We start from the raw sequence: 19,860 nt of genomic DNA on the forward strand, positions 1-19,860 counted from the left end.
GTTTCAGACAGGGTCCTGTTCTACTTCTCTGATATGCAGAGGCTCGGAACAGCATTGGGAGTGGGTTGTAATGCTCTGATCTGAGGTCTACAATAGCTGATTTCGTTCACATTGCGATGTTTCCACGGGTTCTTGAGACAGGGGCTGGGACAAAGCTGGCTCTGAAATTCTTGCCTAGACCCAGTGAGTGCCTCCTCTGGACAGTGAGCACAGACCTCATTTGATCAACACTATAGGTAGGCTTTTTGCTGTCAAAGAGATTGGCATCAGAGGGCAGCTACTAACCTGGCACTTGTTCTAGTTAACACTTGTAAATAGGTATTTTCTCCTGTTGTACTTGACAGATAGCTCCAGCTTGCCATGTGACCTGAATTCCTCTATGCATCTGGCAGGAGTTAGGATTAGAAATTGCCTTTCCTGATTACTCTGAATAGCCTCAGTTTTCTATAACACTTCCCATTGTATCACTAAGATAGGAGTTCCCAGCTGCCTGAGCCTCTGATCAAAGGACCAAAGCCCAGTATACCAGCATGAAACTGATCTGAATCCCACTGTTGCCCCAAAGACCCTCCTTGGGCCATGTGATTTATAGGTTGAGAGGGGGCCCATACACCCATGGTAGCACTGCTTGTCAGAGGGGGCAGATGACAGCTCACATGCTGGAAGGAAGGGGCTAAGATGAGACCTGTCAGGACTTGGCTGCCTGTGAAAGGCCAATAAAGCAAGGAGGTGACTTTCAGGTATGAGTCCATGAAACTAGGCACATGTCTCTGGTGGTGATCCCAGGACAAGCTGACTGGTGCATACTGAGAATCCTGCAGTTCCTACAGAATGCAACCTGGGGGTGGAAGAAATGGTAGGCCTAGCAGCCCTTTACTGCCTGCTGGTTCCTCCACATCCAAGCTGCTACTCGTGCTGGGGTAGGAGGTGGAGGTTGTGGTGAGGCATAGCAACCTGAAACAGAAGCTGGAGAAAGCCAGGACTCTAAGGTACTGTGCCCCACACTGGCAGCTGGGAACAGCCCAACACTTCCCAGTCTTAGGAATGGCAGGAAATCCCTATCCCAATCCTGCAGTCTGGGAAGGTGTGTGAGGACTGAAAGCTCTCTCCTCCAGCGCAGCTGCAGACTCCAGGTATAGTTCACAATACTCCTTACACTCTTGCTCAGTCATCCCTGGTTTTTTTAAACTATTTTACTACTTGATTTTCAAACTCTGGCTACTGGCCCTTCTCCCCATGGGAAGAATTCCCTGTGTCCAGCACAAGCAGCAGGTCCACACGTGGCCTTTTCTGCATCAATCTGCCCTGCTGCACCCCATGAAGGTGGGAATCCAGCCCTGGTTTGATCACACATTTCCCCTTTGGGAGTTGTTCCCCTGTGAAGCTGGATTATGGGGACAAAGACTGGGCTTGGTTTGTGCCAAAAAACTTCCCATGGCTAGTGATCTCAGAGGCTGGAGGCTTAGTCTCCCCTTCCCCACATGTGCCAGCCGTGGCAGGGTATCCAGGAAAGGCACCACAGAAGCTCAACACCTCTATGCACAGGATCCACAGAGACAGGAAGGGCTGTTTCCCCATGGAGGTCTCAGTCAGATGCGAGCAGGGATTTGAGGGGGGTTGTCCGAGGGAGGGAGCTGGGTGTGAAGGCACCTTACTGCACTGGCAGGATCAGGTGCTCTCTAGCCATGATCTGCAGGGAAGAGGGCGTGGCTGAGCTCTGCAGTCAGAGGTGCAGATACTGGTGTGAGTGATAGGGATTCACGTTCCATCTTCCACCTGCCATGCTGCCCTTCTGGCATCACTCCCCTCCTGGAGGTGGAGCTGCCTGCCCTGGAGTCAGTTCTATTCCAACCCTGCCTCCTTTCCTGCCCAGGGAAGGGGAGCATACTGTGTCCTAGCCACAGAGCTGTCTAGGCTCCCCAGCAATATGGGGAGCAGAAGACAGACTTCCTTTGGTCTCAGGTTCTCAGTCAGCCTCACTCCCTGAGTCTGACATGGCACCAGCCGCTGCCAACATCTTTGCAGCAGGAGCAGAACTGAAGGGACCATCTCCCAAAGGGCAAACATAGCCCCAGTACTCAGCTGGAAACAGGCAGTGTAACCAGCTGTTGGAATGTCTGGAACTACAGCAGGGAGGACAGTGGGAGGCTAGAGGGAACATCAGGAGATGGGGCATTCTGCCAGCCAGCCAGGACTGGTTCTGCCCCCAGCAGCCTACAGTGCCCATTGTAATAGCACTGTGGACCTCAGCCCAAAGAAGTGCCTTTTCAGGGGATATAGGCCCCTGGGGCTAATAGCACAATTCATTCCAGTCAGCCCTAAGCAGCATCAAGCAAGTGCTAATTAGAGAATGACTCATCCACTGTGGAAGAGCTGAGATTAGTTCCAGGAAGCAGAGGAGGAGTGAAGTAAGAGTGCTGTGACACCCTCCCTCCCAGGGAAGAGGGACAGACACTGTTTAGAACAGCCCTTTTGGTAGGGGCTGCAGGCCTGTCATGGGTCCCACCAGCTTTCCTAGCTGCACACCTGACTGTGGTAACTGAGCTGCACTCAGTCATTCACACACTGCCAGGACTCTGCCCTGGGAAACTGGATGGCCTTTTTCACCTTCTTCCCTTCTGCAGCACACTCCAGCCACTGGGGCAAGGGTGCTCCTTGTTTGCAGAGTGGCTGGTCTGCTCTCTGCCCCTCAGAGTGGACAGGGCCCTGCCAGAAGCGTCAAGAGGATGTTTACATGCAGCCCTAGGAGATGAAGGGCTCTGACACTTACCAATAGGATACTTGTGCTTGTCCGTGTCAATACCAGCATAGACCACCCCTCCGAACAGGTCATTCATGATGGCTGCTAGGGCCTCTGCATTCAACATCCCATGCAGGGCCCCCACGAAGACCGTCTTACTGGGATCAAGCCGCTGAGATGGGCTTCGCACGAAATTGCTGTCTGCCAGGACCCAGGGGATCACCTGTACCTGGAAGCACCCATGAGCAGGTAAGTCACCTGTGAGCTAGAGCCTGGCAAGCTAAAACCTGGGGCTGCCCAATACTAATCTCAATGGGTTACTGAAGTCCATTGCAGACAGACTCTGGCCCCTCAGGAGCCTTGTCACTCTGACCTCATAGCAGGGCCCTGCCCACCCATTGCCTACTGCCTTTGGAGTCCAGAGTTCCCTGCATGGTGTGGATCTTGCCCATGACAAGCTACAGTGCTCTGCTCGCACCATCCCAGGGGAGTGTCAAAAGACTGCCCCACCAAGAGGTAATGGACCCTACATCTCCACTGGGTTTTCCATTTCCCCCAGTGCTAGCTAACTGGGTTCCTGCACCTGTCTTGAGCCAGCACAGCTGCTGGCGGGCAAGAGGTACTATTCCAGCAGGAAAGGTCTCTGCCCCTTGAGCAGCCAGTTCCATTAGTGCCTTGAGCTCAATTGGCATGGCTGCAGCCACCACACACCAGCACCACATGCCCTGGGGGCAGTCCCATCAGTTGGAGCAGTGCCCCAATACCACACTGCAGTGCTAGGCTGGAATCAAAAGCATAAGTCCCTTGGGGCAGACAGCCAGGGACCAGCCAGGCAAGACTGATTTTACCTATTGTCTGTACCTATATTCACTGCCCAGTCATATCCTCTGGCAGAGACCTATTGTTGGAACAGCTCAATGCAACATCCCACCTACTGTCAATTTCTACAGGAGCTTCCATCTGCTAGAGAGCAGATAGAGGACTCAGAGCTAAATCACCAAACCTGAAGGTGCTACCAGTGGCCAGACAACAGAAGAGCTGCCTGGAGCACAGTGCTGCTGTTCCTGTCCAGATAAGAGCGGAATCTCAATTCCGTAACCATGCAGCTGTACAGCTGCTGCCCAGACTGCACATGCCCTGTGGTCAGAGGGGGCTCCTGTCTCAGGAATTCCAATCTGGCACCTTTCGCCAGCCCTAAGATCACCAGCCCCTGGATCGAGCCCGGCAGTCTAGACTACATCTGGGACCAAACACACTCACAGTTGTAATAGCAGTATGCATTATGCATGAAAGCCATTCGTTCTGCAAGCAGCAGGCAGGCTTGATGGAAAAGTCAGGAAGCCAAGCCCCTCTCCCCACAAAGCAGTGTAAAAATAACTGCGTCTCTGAGGTGGTAAGTGGTTCTCATTCTATACATGCTGAAACAGAAGATCAGCTGCTGGCATGAGGCCAGAGTCCACAGCAAATCCAGACTCAAAGAGGTCCCTGCTCAATCCACCAGCCCACAAGTGAGGGTTCCCAACCTCCATGAGTCAAATGGGAGCAGGATATAGCAGGGAAATCCTAGGAGCTGCCAGCTTTTGGTTAAAGACTAAGCAGCTCTGCTCTTCTGTGCTGCTGCTTCTCATCTTTCTTCCCCATCCTCTCTGCCCACATTGCCTCTGCTGCAGGAAAGCACTGTGGAAAGGTAGCCAGGAGCCAGCTGCCTGCCTGACTCTTGCTGCTCCATGCTCAGCCAGCTCCATGTCTAAGCGGTGCTTCCCTGGAGCAGGATAGCCACCCCACACCCCAGCACCCCCCGCACAGACCTCACCCAGCTGCCCCACCCAGCCATGGCTTCTTGCTGTGGAGCATGAGGCTCACGGGACCGAGGGTGGGGGTTGAGTGGAGAGCATCTGAGGACCTTTTCTATAGGCCATGCTGCCGCTCTGCGTTAACATCCAGATTAGCAGCTGAGGACAGGAGGCTGGCAGACTGTCCATCAGCCAAGTATTCTCTGCAGAGAGGTTGTTCTCTGAAGGCTTCCTCACCAACAAGTTACGGATTTCAGCCTCTAGCAGGGCAGTTCCATGGACACTGCTGCACCATAAGCAGCCACCAACCCTGGTTCTAGACACATCAAGCACGAGCTCAGCAATGTCTTGTTTTAGTTGAGCTAGAGGGCTAGCAAGTCCACTGACCTCCTTACAGCGCATCCTGCGGCTGGACATCTTGAAGTAGTACTCGCTCAGGCCATCAGGGCTCAACAGGTCTTGGGAGCAAGCCTGCAGCAGGGCTCGCACAGACTTCTCTGACTCAAACACCAGGTAGACGTATCCTGGGGGGGGCGCAGGGGGAAAGAGCGCAGAGTTAGAACAGCAGCACTCACAAGAAGGGATCACCCCCATCCCAAGCCTTTTTAAATGCCTCCCAGCCATCCCATTTGAACTGTATCCACTTTAATCTTCCTCTGCATGGAATGAGATCAAAGGAACAGCTAGCACTCAGCTCTGTGCTTCATCCTTCCACCTGTACCATCACTCTATATGTTCAATGGAACCCGTTTCAACACCTCCCTGTCAGCTAGGTAGTTGGGACTGGCATAGAATGATGGTATCCAAGTCACAAGTGATGGGTGTAACTATTCTGGCCAGAACATGCTCCCAACAGACTAGCATTCTTGGCTTCACTGCTATGATGCATCAATCCAGAGCTCTAAGTTTACTGAGGACAGCACAGAAGTGTTTCATTAAGTGCTAGTGCTCAGACCTCAAGACTACTTAATACACTGAGCCAGGTCACTAAGCACCTAACCAATCCATTCATGATTGACAGTTACCCATTAGTCTGGTTAGTTTGACTCTGTTCTTGGGCAGACAGTCCAAGGGAACAGAATTCAGCTTGCTGTAGATTAATTGTAACACTGCTTATAACGAATAGCCATGTACTGTATTTAAGTGCCTGGTGTGTGCCAGTGTGGGATGCTTACACTGTAATGGTGACTGGCAATGCAGTCTCACATCAGAGTTCTGCAGCACCAGCTTAGCTCTGGGCAGGAGTTCCCATGTGCTTTCCAGATAGTCTATATATGCACTGCCTCGCTCTGGACAGGTTAGCAGAATTTTAGTAAGAGGAAAAACCGTGCTACCCTTGCGCAGAACAGTGAAAGTGCGCAGTGTTTACCCTACAGTGCTCTGTCCCATCTAGTCACCAGCATGCAGCCGTGCCATCCCAGCATCAGTGCTGTAACATAGCATGGGGAAAAAAGTAGGCCTACCATGTCTCTATTACCTTTAGGCATATTACCTTTGGGAGGGCAGCGAGGGTGTTTGCCATCCTTACCAGGCCACTCCACACTCAGTGAGCCAAACACACGGAAGGTGTTGATCAGTCCAGCTGCACACAAAGAAAGTTCCATTCAGAGGCAGCAGGAGAGCCCACCCTGGAGGTGCAAGAACTGATCTCTGGAGCCATTCCTTCCCCAGGAGCGAATGCCTGTGTGCATGACTAACCCTCCTCTTAGAGGGACTGAATGGAGCTGTGCTATGGCCAAGGAGGCAGAGTTTGGTGGGCAACCAGGGCCCCCAACAAGCACAAGGTTTTTAGGCAGAGGCCAGCCACTTCAGTGAGTCACATGCTCAGAGTTAAGTGTTTGAGTACTGGGCTGAGAGGGAACACTGGGTTTAGAGCTCTTCACTAGACATTTTTCTGGGAACAGGGGTGGGGAGAGAAGATAGTGAGCCTTTAATACCCTCCCCACACCAGCCCTGGCAGTTTTGGGGAAGCTGTTTCACAGACTCCTTTGGAGACATCCAGTTGTTGCTAGCTACCAAGTTGTGTACAGAAAGCCCCAAGCTTTCTGTACACAACTTGGTAGCTATTTAGCCTAGACCTGTCGGGTTAAACACCCTGGGTGCATGGAGACTACCTGCCCTAGTGTGGAGCGAGCTGGCAGCAGTGGGAAAGGAGTGTAGAGAAGTTTAAGTGTTGGGGCCCTTCCCGACGCACCCTAGTGACAGCTTCAGGACTGGCTCTTGTAGAGGTCTGCAGCCCAGGGAGTACAGGAGGCCACTTACCTTCCGTGATATCCCATGGAACACCTCCCAGAAAGACTTTGCAGGAATAGACTGGGTTCTTGTAGTTTCGGGGAGGGAGCTGCCCGCTCCAGGTGCAGGTTGCCTCGTTCACAGCTTAAAACAGATGCAAAAGTAGCTTTATAGGACCATTTGGCACCATTTCAAGCTATGGATAAGTTTCTGCCTAGCTCCCTGGTCTGATATGGTCTCAGGGGGCTGCCACACTCAAACAAGGATACAGCTTCGAGTCAAGAGTAGGCACACTTGTCCATACAAGGGCTACTTTCCTGCCAGCCTACCAGACCCAGAATGCTGGTGGTGGCAGACCCAGAACTGCTAGCAGTATTGTCACATCCCAGCATCACTCCCTGCATCAAGGCCAGTCTCCTCTTCCCCCAAAAGTGAGGGTCAGCAGTTACGTGACTTTATGGAGCACGCTGCCAACTTGGACTAAGGTCCTCGGGGCCAAGACCATCTTCCTGCTGTCTGTACAGCTCTTAGCACAGTGGGGCTGTGGTCTGAGATTGGGCCCATAGTAATGAAAAATAAGTGATGAGACCCCGAGCCCTGACTTACCTGCTGCTTGCCTATGAAGCCTGGCCTCTCTTTCAATGCTGAAAGGGTCCTCTGGTGAGTCCAGCAGGTCCCAGGAAGGCCACACAGATGCCCCAGGCCATCTTTTAGACGCACTGGCTGGAGAGGAAGTTACTGCAGCCAATGCAGCTTGATCTTGATCCAGTCGTGACCCCACACCCATCTTTAAGGGGTCCCTTGACACACCGCTGAGGGGCAGGAAGGGAAGAGGTGGGGAGATCCGAAGGCTTGACTGCAAGAAACAAAGTGCTCTGTAATTCCCAGTCCAAAGGGACGCCCATGACAGCGTGAACTGCTGCAAGGCAGTCCTCCTACTTGACTTTAGAGGAGCAGGTGTTCCTGCCCAATTATGCAAGCCAAAAGGCAGGGTTCTTGCGGGTTTATGTCTACTGAAAAGTAATCGTATTGTTAAGTCACTAGTCTGGGATGTTTCCCATTTAATCTGAGGCTGTGTTCCATCTGCAGGAGGCAGATTCCTCCTCCTCCGTTAGGGTTGTCTTGTCATTGATACTGGAGTAGGACTGTGTGCACAGCAAGTTGCATGCTGGAGCCTGGCCTCCATTGTGGCCTCTGCATGCTACCACAATGCAACACAGAAAGTGGGCAGGCACTCAAGGCTGCAATGTTTGGATAGCTGAGTCTTATAGGTGCTGACAGCAGTGGAGGGGAGAACCATTAGCATGCAAGTCTGTGCCTTGCCTGCCATGTGGCAAAGCTACTCAAAGGTGGCCAGCACATCTGGTCCGTAAATCTGCAATTAACCATCAAGTAGGAAATCTGCTAAGTCATGATTCCACTGGGGTGGGAGAGAGACCCGGTGTAGCATTAACACTGGCTGCTGTGTGGCCATCTCAACAGGCACATCTGCACCAAGAATGTAGAAACTGGAAATGCTGCCCACTGAGGGGGATGAGGAGTTCCCTCCTGGTACCCACATGGGGCAAGCCCGGTTACCCTAATACTAGTGTGTCAGCAGGGCCAGCTCCAGGGGTTTTGCCGCCCCAAGCAGCCAAAAAAGCCGCGATCGCGATCTGCGGCAATTCAGCGGGACGTCCTTCACTCCAAACGGGAGCGAGGGACCCTCTGCCAAATTGCCGCCGAATCCCTGAAAGTGTCGCCCTACTCCCGAGTTGCTGCCCCAAGCACCTGCTTGACACGCTGGTGCCTGGAGCCGGCCCTGTCTGTCAGGCATGGGGCAGGTTCCTACACAGCATCTACCACTGATCAGTGCAAAGTGGTCACTGACACTTAGGCTGGTTGCAGAGGGGCAAGTATTTGGGCCAGAGGGAGCCAAATGATGGCCAGACTGGCAGAGTGCAATCCAGAGTCCTACTGACATTAGACTGCCTTTCAGTATTCAGCTGGGCAAGCTATGCCAGCTCCTCTTCAGCTGGATAAGCATGGGTTCCAGACACTGCTTCTCCACAGCAGGCTACTGTGTGAGGCAGGTGACAGGCCTGCAGCTGGCACCTGGTGTGCGAGATTCCAGGTGTCACTCTGATCCACCCACTTCCTTCCCGAGTACCTAGAGCTCTATGGAAGGTCCTAGAGAAGTCCATTTCAGACTCCAATGCTGAGGGGAAGCTGCACTTTGATCCAGGAGACAGAGCTCTAACATACCAGCTAGAGTAGAATGCTTTCAGGCAAAGCACGCCAGGCATGGGGATTATCAGTACACTCAGGCTAGAAGTAATGCTCTGGATGCTGCATGTCTTGCCCATAAGGAGTCTAAGTTCACTCCAAATGGAAGAGGGTTGAACACTGAAATGCTCTCCTCTCAAATTAATTCTTCTACTGTCTCCGGCAAGGTTGCTCTACAGCAACCAGGCCAGGTCACTTGTAGAGATCTAGGTCAGTATTTACGGCTTAAGGGACCAGCAGATCTTCTAGTCTGACCTCCTGTGTTTCTCAGGCCATTGATGTCACCTAGCACCTGCATACTGAATCCAGCGAGAAGTTGGTCTAATAGATTAGATCTCCCACCTTGTCTCTAAAATTAGCAAGTAGTATTATAGCCCATGGAAGGCTGGACTATGATGTGCCACAGGCAGAGAATAGGAGGGACAGAGGTGCACCAGTGCCCCTGCAATGGCAGGGAAATGATTAAGTGACTCCCCAACCACACACTGCAGGGGAAAGTGAAAGCCTCCCTGAGATCATTGCCATCCTGATCTGGGGGAAATTCCTTCCCCACCCCTCATGGTCATCAGTTAGCCCTTGAGCATGTGAATAAGGCCTTCCAAGGATTAAAGGCCATCTGAACAAACTATCTGGAGTCCAGGGAGAGCCTGACCTTCTGAAGTACCTACTGTTGCTGGATTTTACACCATTTCCCTTTGTGGCTCAGGGGAGAAAGTCTTGGGCAGGTATACAGTAGCCTGCAGGTCTCCTTGGGTTTGGCTACAGGGATGCTCTGAACACCCAGTCTGAAAAACCCAAAGCAGCTTAGGCTAAACAGAGGCTGCAAGGAAGTGCTGCTCACAGGGATCTCCAGCGACACCTCAGAAGGAGACAGGAAACTTGTATGACATACTGCTCTGCTAGCCTGAATAGTAAACTGCTTGTGGCAGAAAAAGTGGGTATGCGGAGAAGAGGTCCAAGAAGTGAGGTGGGTGAGAACTGCAAGCTGCAAACCAGAGCAGAGGCATTGCATGGTGCTGACAGGCTTGGAGGAGTTTGTATACCAAACCCAAAGTTAATGAGTCTCAAAAGAGCTGCTCAGAATCATGCAAGGTGATTCTCTCAGGACAAATGGGTTTAGTATTTAACAGACTAGCATTTGAAGACATCTAGCCATCCCTGGCCTGCTAATCTAGAATCCAAAGCACACAGCTCTGAACCAAATGCATTAGGAGAACACTGTATAGCTGGCTGCATGTTGTGGATAGTAAGTACATGGGCCCTGACCACCAGATGAGGAAGCAGCAATTAGCTTTGAGCAACATGCACAAAATTATACAATTAGAGGTCCATAGAACTGATGTTTTTGCCAATCTGCTTCCTTCTGCAAAGTTTTAGTGTCACAGTCCTGTGAGATGGTCACCAAGAGAGCAGGTGGAGAATGAAGACCAACATTTGGTTGTGGCATCTGAGTGCCCAGCATGGGGTGGGAGAGAGACTTTCCCACAAATCCTGTTAGCACACTAGGAAAGACTTTACATTTTAAGCCCTGCAAGTCAGGTGTACAAGTGTGATAAAAGGATAAGCAGCAGAGACTCAATGTGAAAGCTACCCTTACAGAACATGAGAAGCAAGACTGTTTTGTTTACTTTCCCCAGTGACAACTAGACTGAGCCCTCTGGAGCAGGACCAAAGCCTTGTCTACACCAGCCTTTTTATGAAAGAATCTCCCCTGGTTGCCAGCATCGGTGGTGGCAATGCCAGACTGTGCAAAAGTGAGAAATGTTTAAAGGTGGCTAGTTTAAGTTGCTTGAGAACTACAACCCAGACTAATTTTTTTGTCCCTTCTGAAAATTAAAGAGGTCTTTCCCAAGTTACTAGCACTCCACATTAGTGAAAGTTAATTTGATTTTGCTTTTTGCATTTTCCTCAGCTTGGTGAGGCTATCAGTTTTACTTTCAGAGCTGCAGTGTTTGAGTTGCAAATCCTTCCTCCAAGATTGCTACAAAAGAAACTAGCCAGCCAGCCGTGCCACAGGCAATAACCTATATCCTAAAATACTTACTGCTCTAACATGGCCAAATACTTATTTCCCTTTCCTTTAACTAGTTAACTCTGGGGGCAGGGGCAATTTGTTTGGAAAGAACATGGCAAGTACTATCAAAAGAAATCAACTGCAATTAAATTTTGGAATCTTGTTTCCCTCTGAACTGGTGAAAAATATGGGGAAGTGTTATCAGCCTTCAGTTTTAAAGCAGTTTAAGATTTGGGTCAGATTTAAAGAACACTGGCAACTTTGAGAACACTTCTGAAGGGTATTTGTAACAGGCACAACACTAAGTGACAGGTAAAAGTCATACCTGACCTGTTTATTTGCTTTCAACAACTGATGGCATCCTCCCACCCCCCATGTCAATTTACTGCCCCCTCCTCCTAGCTCAGGGGTTCTCAATCATAGTACTATGACCCCCTAATAACAAAAATTACGTCAACCCCAGGACAGGGGCCAAAGCTGAAGCTCAAGGACTTCCGCCCCAGGCAGGGAGCCTGCAACTTGAGTCCGGACACCCAGGGCTGAAGCCCTCGGGCTTTGACTTCCACCCTGTCTAGTGGGGGTTGGGCTTTAGCCCCGGGCCCCAGCAAGTCTAAGCCAGCCCTGGTGACCCCATTCAAAGGGGGTCCCAACCCCCAGTTTGTGAACTGCTGCTCTAGCTGTTTGAGCCTTACCAAAGTAGTATCTAAACATGAGAACTGATTGAAGTCACCTCAATTAGCATGGGGATTGTAGGGCAAGTGTTTGTCCTGGAACTTTTATAGAGTGACTGAATTTCAAGTACTCTGAGTAATGCCATAAAAGAGGTCTCAATAGTAAATTACCCCTTTAGTGTCCATTGTTTAAGGAAAAATTGGCACAATGGTCGGCTCCCCTCACCCTGGGAGGGTGATGCTAGGTAAGCCAGTCTATCTTCCAAATCCTGGATGAAGGCAGATCCAGAAGGGAAGCAACTCTTAGTTTCAGGCTAGGAGCTATTGAAAGAACAATGGAGCAATTAATCCCTTTTTACTGTCTCAGGATGGAGTCATGGTGTTCTGCAGCACAATGCCGTTCTCCTAAGATGCCAAGAGTTGAGTGTTTGACCTAAGAGGGGCAATGCAAAGACTTGAGGTTAGGAAAACAAAGAACCATCTTACGATTAAATCTGAGAGATGATCAGATCCCGAGCTGAATCCACTGGTATCAGAGTCCGAGGGGCTGCTGGAGCGGGAATCCAGGAGAGCGCGACTGTCCAGGCGGGAGCTCCTCAGAGTCTGCGTGGGAAACTTCTCTCCCAAGTCCGAGCCAATTGGGTCCAGAGGCAGGAAGCCCAGAGGGGGCTTTCCCAAAACATTCCCCAGAGGGCTACTGAGCATGCTGAGAACTAGAACAGAGAAACCCCCCTCATTAGCATATTGGACCCATTTCCCCACCCACACTCCCAAAAGGCTCTGGTATCAGGCAGCATCGAGGAGGCTTGGTCTGGACAGAAGTTAGACACGTGCTTTCTCCAATCTCCTTTGGCCAGGCTGTGTCTGGAAGCTAGTGGGTTCCTGAAAAAACTGCTTGACCACTCTGAAACACAGATGCAACAGCATCGTGGTTAATATACAGAGTAAGCAATGCCAGTCTGGGTGGCCAGATGGATGTTTAATACTATCTACCTCATTAGCTGCCTCCCAGCCGAGGGAGAGCAGAGGAACTGAGTGCCAAGGCCCCATTAGCACTGGTTGCAAAAGCAGAGTTCTGCTCCCAGTGTCAGACATTTTGCACAAGTGCATGCTGACAAAGTCTGGGCAGCTATCCCTTAGCGTCTCAGCAAGGAATCAAGTGCTTGTAGGGCGCACACGCCACCCTAGTGCCATGTGGGGCAATGCACTATGGGACACCCTACTGCACAGAGCTGGAAGGAACAAGGACTGGTTACAACAGGTATATAGGAGTGGCCATGAACACTGGAAGTGGTACCCTGAACTGGTTACAGCTAGACCTGTACATGTAGCTGCCATGGCTACCAACACTACCAGAGCATGCTGATAAACACAACAGGCCCATGCCCAGAAGCCAGCCCATAGACTCAAGTGGGCATCACCTTCTGATGTTCCGAGGGACTTGCCCATCGCCTTTGTGTTTCCACCTCTGGAGAGGCAAGACACTCCAGACATCACTCCTCCCACAGCAGCATGTGCACTGCAGAGCATTCCCTCCCAGCGCCATTTCAGACTGTACCGCTGCAATCCAATGCCAAGCCTTACCAGAGCATCTCCTGTCAGCGGCCTGCCGAAACTGCTGTCAGCACCTGGTCCAGAACCACACCTGTGGGTTTAAGCCTTGGACATGTGCCCCTCCCACCTGAATAGAGGAGACTTCCCTTGCACAAGCACGTGATCAAACACTGTTACCACCCAGGGCAGGCTCTGCAGGGCCCTGACCTGTGCAGGGGGACAGTTCTGCAGCAGGCTCAATGATTTAGAAGAGCATTTATAGCTAGTCTAAAGTCTGCAGTGGCTTCAAAGCCAATACTAGTTAGTCTGAGGAGGAGCAGGTTTTCAGAAAGGCAGCCTTCATGAGAGCTCATTGGTCAGGTGGCCATCACCCCAGCCCTTCCTTATGCCAGGACTAGGACCGAGAGGGGTTACAGAAAACATTAGCCAATGTGGTATATAGTTCTAGGGCAAACTAGTCTAGTTTTTCCTATACTAGAGTCTGAACACATTGGCAAGCATATTCCAGCACCTACCTTTAAATCCCTGTCAAGCCAAGGCCAGAGGCACCTCCTTACAAGGAGGAAATGCAGAATTTATGTACATCAGCACCACACAGTGCCTACTTGCAGCTTAAAAGGTGAATGACAAGAGACTGCTAGCAGTTAGCTGATGGAGGCATTATGGCTATTTAAGACAAATCTTAGTGGCATGCTGGAACGTTCCAATGCTTACTCATCCTCACCCACCAAGCACTGAGAATCTGGGCTGTACAGTCACCAACAGCAAGCACCACACAGGTTTAGAGTAGGATTTCTTCCCACCTATGTCCACAGCACATGGACGATCCCTATGACAGTGGTTTTCAACCCTTCCATACCCCTTCCAGGATCAGCCTGAGCCGCACTGCCTGGGGTTGAAGCATGTAACTTACCTTCATGGGGCTGCCTGTGGTGTGGGGCCCCAAGCAACAGCCCTGCTTGCCATCCCTGCACTAGCGATTCCCCTAAACCCATCCCCACCTTCAAGGTTCAACCCCCAGGTTGAGAAACTGATCTAGAGGAGTTGATGTACCCCCGGAAGACCTCTGCGTACCCAGGGTTAACAACTTCTGGCCTATGGCACAGGAACCTGCCAGTCTGCAGCTCTGGTTTCTCAGGACACTGGAGGCCAGGTATTGCACAGCACTAGCTTAACTTTGCCCTTTTAGAGTATAAGCAAGTGTGTCAGTTTTTGCTACTCTTAATTCCCCTTCAATTCCCAATCTGCCCTATGCTACAGACTTGTCTGCCAGGACTTTCCTCCACTGCAAACATGAGCTCAGCTCTAGCTGGAGAAACAGCAGGAATGCTAGCACAGACCAGGTGCCTGCCACCAGCCTGAGCAGACCCACGAAGCCTTCTCTATACTAGTGCTGACTTGCTACTGCTGGTGGAGCTGCACTGGCAGATCAAGCATTAAGGAAAAGCTAGCGTCAACAGCTTTGGGATGAGGGGAGACTGGGCCCCTTTCCAGAGTACAGGTTTGTTGTATGGGTTGGGAAACATTCTGTTCAAGCTGGAGTAAGCATGGTTTCAGGCTTCTCTGAAGTCATGTGGCATGTTTGAAAGCAATACAGCTAGTGTATTGTTCAAGGAAGACAGCTGAATTTGTTAGTCTAAAAACTGATTAGTCATTGACCATTACAAACTCTGATGCATAGCAGGCTGGTCCTGCCACCCAAGCCTCAGAGCTGCCAAATGCATCACTGCTGACCTCTCCTTGACAAACAAAATTAGGGAGAAAGTTTTGCTACTTGTGGGCCATATGTAAACCCCACAGCATTATGCTGCCTGAACACAGCCATACCAACACACTAGCAGCTGCCTACATCTAGTGTTCTAAGTTAATGAGCCATCTCTGGTTCTCTACCTGCAGAGTGACAGAGTTAAACCAAAGTTCAGGTTAACAGCTCTAGGATATGTGGAAGCCTGGCAGAATAGTATGTGGGGGGTGGGCAAGGGATACTAGGTACTTACCTCATTTGTTTGAGGACTGCCCAATTATCTCTGCAGTTGGGCTGGGCTTACTTAACTGGGGAGCAGTTATAGGCAGATTAAGTTGCTAACCTGCTAATGTAGCTAGGTGCCAAGGACTGTATAGTGATGAGTGGCTGGAGCGATGCTAATTTCCAAGTGGGGTTGAGAATATTTTCCTTCAAGACAGTGTTAATTAACTAAGTGGAAGCCTTTGAGTTAAAAGCTGAGGGCCCAATTCTGCAAACTCATTATGAGCATTGTTCCACCAAGGTCCGTGGGACTTGCTAAGCACTAAACCAACAGTGTTTGAAGGATGTTTGCAGGCCCTAGATTTTAAGCCATTTGTGTTGACAGTGTGAAGCTATTCCGTCTAAAGGTTTCCTGTTCTCTCTTTAGACCTACCTGAGCAGTACTCCAGAGCTCCCAGCTCTGTGGGTGGAGCCCATAACAGAGGCCATCACCCTGGGGACTCCCAAGCTTGCTTATGATGCAACCTACACTGTACTTGAGACCTCAATGAAGTTAACTCTGGTGGCCTACCCAGCTGCCAGCCTGACTCCGTGGTTCCGGGTTTGATGGGGCTCAGTGTTTCCAGAGACTGACTCCACCTCATGATTCAGAACTCCAGGGAAAGCCCTTGACACCTCTGCTACATCACAAACAATGGAAGTGCTACAGCAGTAACCCCCCACAGCAGACCTGCAGTGCCTTGAGACGGGTGACTGGATCAAAGTGAGTCATTTTAAAACTGCATCAAAGCCAGGATCTTGCCTATTTTATGAGTTTCTGTATGAACTTGGGCCTTTACAGCCATCCCATTTGTCTTCAAAGGCAAGCTGTGAAGGAGTGCTGCTTCCTGGCACCCATGCTCTCCTTCCACCTAAATACATTCTCCTTAGCTAGCAGTGAGGAGAACATTTGGGTGGGAGACTGCCTTTGAGAACAGCTGAGGCAGACAAGCAGGGGAGGAGAGACACTGCCAGCTGCTTAGGTAGGAGCTCTAGCATTTGGTCACCATTTCAAGCTTACATGACCAGTTTGCATTTGTTGCAGAGACCCTTCAAAGGCAGCCTAGGAAACATTACTGTTCACATGAGAGTAGATCTTGTTTCACAAGCAGCTCACATCTCATTGTTCCCAGCTTGGAAACAGGAGACCCACGGGCCAAACCTCCAGGAGAGGAGGATCTCACAGGAAGTAGGTGTGCCTGCAGCACACAAGACAGCTTTCAATGGATGAATGACACCAAGCCAAAAGTTCTCCAAATGGAGTTATTCACCTGGAAACTGCCATCCTCTCAGTCACTGACCAAGTAGTAAGAGCCACATTAGGAATGCAAAATAAAATTCTGCCAAGTCTGACTTTGCTCCCTTCCCCCGTTAATTGAGTACTTTAGTTCCTCTGAAAGCTCTCAGTAGCCTAGGATATACATCAAAGGCTGGCCTTCCAAAGTCAGAAGAGCACATCTTATCTATCATTTCTTTCAGACTATGGACAGCTGCAGAATTAACACGACTGTAGAAGCCATGTAATCTAACTTTTTTTGGGAGGGCAATTTGTAATTTAAGTATTTTAAAACTAAGTGGGTCTAACAACCACTTAAGAGGTCTGTGAGAAAGATTTATCCCTGACTGAAGTGTTAGGGTGATGAGGAAGCTCCCCATTTATAGCTCCTCCAGTACACACAAGGGAGGAGCCAATGTGCTGATATTTCAAGCTTGTAGAAGACTCTGGAACATTTCTCAGGCCTTCACTCAGCATATAGCAGTGAAAGGCACAAGCCAGTTCTTCTTGGTAGTGGAGCAAGAGAAGCAGCTTTCAAACTTACAGCTGTAGCCAGAGTCACGCCTGCAATTTTGGAACATACAGAAGTTAGCATGAGACAAGGTCTGAGGGTTAGGAGTTTTGTGGAGCAGCCCTCCTGCATGAGCCAGCGAGACACTCCTCCAGTCTGCTTGTATTCAGCAGCAGTCTGTTTCATGGAAGAGTGATGCTCTAGAACCAGCTTCTTTGACCTCAAACTTTTCCTAGTGGCCTCATGCCCAGACATGGTTCACTGCAGGAGGTTATCCCTTACATGGGATCATCATGGGAACCTTAGATACTGCACATCTTTCAAACAGACAAGCCATGCTAAGGCATCACACCCAGGATAGTGCCCCTGAACAGTGGAGAACACAGCTATGCTGGTAGAAACTGCTTATGTAATGGAAGGAGCAGGAACTGTGGACATAAAGGGTGGCTATCAAAATGAACTCTCCTTAGCTCTAGTCCATATCGGGGATCTGACCCAAATTTGGATGTTGGTGACCAACACTGCAAACCATAAAACAGGCACAGTTGATCTGCACCTGGGTTCAAGCAAGTGTTTTCACTGTTGCAGAAAGTGCAGATTATAGCTGTTTACACTGTCTACACTATTTCAGCTATACCAGCATCTGCCTGTCGATGGCTGGAATTCCCCTGTAGACATAGAAAAGCAGTTGGAAGGCCATTTCAGCTTTCATTTAAATCTGAAGCATGAGATTTTCAAAGTTTGCTTGGCACACCCAAGTTCATAATGGAAGGAAGATGGCCTGAAGTAGCAGGCGAACCCACCACCACTTTCACTATAGGATTTGTGGGTGTTACCAAGCCTGTCTAGGAAGAGCAATGGCACAAGTTTGAGGATGGGACACTGAGCTGATCCTTGTGTAAGCTCAAGAAAGGCATTTGGAATGGATACATAGCCACTTTACTACCCAAGTCAAAATATACACAAGACTTCACTTTCAAGAACTGAACCTGCTTCTATTTCCTCAAAGAGGCTGCTTGAGACAGACTCAGGAGACACTGAAGAAAAGGGATCATACATGGGACTTCTAACCTAGTTAATTTGGGGAAATACTAGTGATGAGAAACTTGCTTTTCTAAACTATGCATTAGAGGAGTCTTTTTAAAGACTAGTCACATGTACTGAATTTATGGAAAAAATCTGTCCAGCAAAGGAACCGACTCATCTGTTGACCAGCTTATCACAAGAATCAGCCATTTTCCTCTTTGTAGTTATAGAGGAGACCCCAGTAAAACTTATTTTCAGAAAAGAAACTGCATCTCTAGTGCAGAACTAAGGACTCAAGTTTGGGTGACCCAAAAGCTTCTGCTCCCTTTAATGCTCTCTCCAGCCCCCCCAAGATCATTGGACTGCATGTTGGCCAGGGGGTGTACCACCCGCACTTCATATTCAGCTTCCTTAGAAGTTGAGGCACATGCAACTCATGGGATTAATGCATTTCATATGCATACCCGGGGAAAGGAGATGTCTGCAACTTCTGAGACAGGGAGCAGGTTCAGAACCTCAGTGGGTTACAATCAGATAGGAGGCATGCGAGTGACCAGGCAGACCTGTTGCTGGTAGTGTGTATGCACTCTACGCCTGGCTGTGGTACTGAGTGTGTAGACACTTGTTCTGAGAGTCAGGCTCTGAATGCATTTTTTCTCCTTTCTGGAAGAGGCTTCCTGCAGCTACGTAGGGAACTACTGTTTGCAGGAGCTATTGGGGCTTGCTCTTACAAGTCCGCAAAGCCCAGACATTTGAACAATCACTGTTTGCTGGCCAACAACTTGCACCAAGATTAGATATAAAAGGACATTCTAGTCTCCTGATAGAGGGACAGAGACCCTGGAACAAGAGTACTTGGTGCACAGAGCAGAGTGCCAAAGCCTCCCCATCCCCCACGAAGACCAACAGCCAGTGAAAGTCAGGATCTCTTACAGCTCCTTGCTTAGTTCAGCAAGGAGACAGCTGACCCAGTGGTGCCCCTCAAGAACTAGAATTGGAAAGGTAAAGCAGTCACCTGTTTCTATGAGAACTGGGAAAACTTTCCAATTCTAAGTGTCCCAGGCATGCTGAGAGGAACAAGGAGGCACCACTGAGATTTAGATGCCCATTTAGAAAGAGGTGCATCTCTGCTTACTGCAGCAGTAACAGAACCCAGAGTGGGTCTGACAGCAGTGCTGTGCCTCCAGACATTTGAGCACAGCAAGGGACCATGTACAAAGACAAGCCAGCAGTGCTAACTGCGCTCTACTCAAAACAGGGGTAGTACAGAGTCAGTTTACCAAGCGAGATGGACATAGATGGCTCATACAAATGTGCAACATTGTTGCCAGACATGGAGACTAGCACCCATGCAGTCTCAGAACTATGCCTGCTGCTCCCTGGAATTGCACTGCAATGCTCCAGGAATGTACAGAATTGATGCAAGGGAAGCCAAGCATCAGTTGCACTTGTTTTGGGGAGGGCAATGTGTCTGGGGCCCTGGATATTGGACACAGTGCAGTTTCTTCTCTGTTGTGGGATTAAGCTTGCAGAGAAAGCCAGATATCCTGAATAGCCTACTCCAGTTCCAGAGAAAGCTCACCCACCGTTTTCACCACTCGGCCAGGTGAGAGCAGCTTGTATATTTATAGTCAGCCAAAAAATAGTGACAGGAAGCACCCCTCGATCTTTAGAGAAACGGCACAAGGAAGCCATTTGTCTTGCAGATGCTATCCAACTGTTGCCATAATCCCAGCCTCAGAAGGGGTATCAAGCTAGCATCACCAAGTCTGC

General features: G+C 49.9%; 1 protein-coding gene across 4 annotated transcripts in view; it reads right to left on the bottom strand.

The window, feature by feature from the left end:
* Positions 1–19,860, bottom strand: part of CPEB1 (cytoplasmic polyadenylation element binding protein 1) — a 79,562-nt gene that overhangs the window by 8,167 nt on the left and 51,535 nt on the right. For 3 of the 4 annotated variants that reach the window (XM_039492859.1, XM_039492855.1, XM_039492856.1), the window contains 6 exons: positions 12,202–12,428; positions 7,372–7,621; positions 6,796–6,909; positions 6,011–6,115; positions 4,921–5,057; positions 2,771–2,969 (listed from right to left, as the gene is read on the bottom strand). In XM_039492859.1, coding sequence (XP_039348793.1) covers positions 2,771–2,969; positions 4,921–5,057; positions 6,011–6,115; positions 6,796–6,909; positions 7,372–7,621; positions 12,202–12,428 — 1,032 coding nt within the window. The remainder of the gene's footprint in view (positions 1–2,770; positions 2,970–4,920; positions 5,058–6,010; positions 6,116–6,795; positions 6,910–7,371; positions 7,622–12,201; positions 12,429–19,860) is intronic. The other variant, XM_039492858.1, reaches the window with a different exon arrangement.

The sequence above is a fragment of the Mauremys reevesii genome, linkage group 10, assembly GCF_016161935.1.
Source record: "Mauremys reevesii isolate NIE-2019 linkage group 10, ASM1616193v1, whole genome shotgun sequence".
NCBI lineage: Eukaryota > Metazoa > Chordata > Testudines > Geoemydidae > Mauremys > Mauremys reevesii.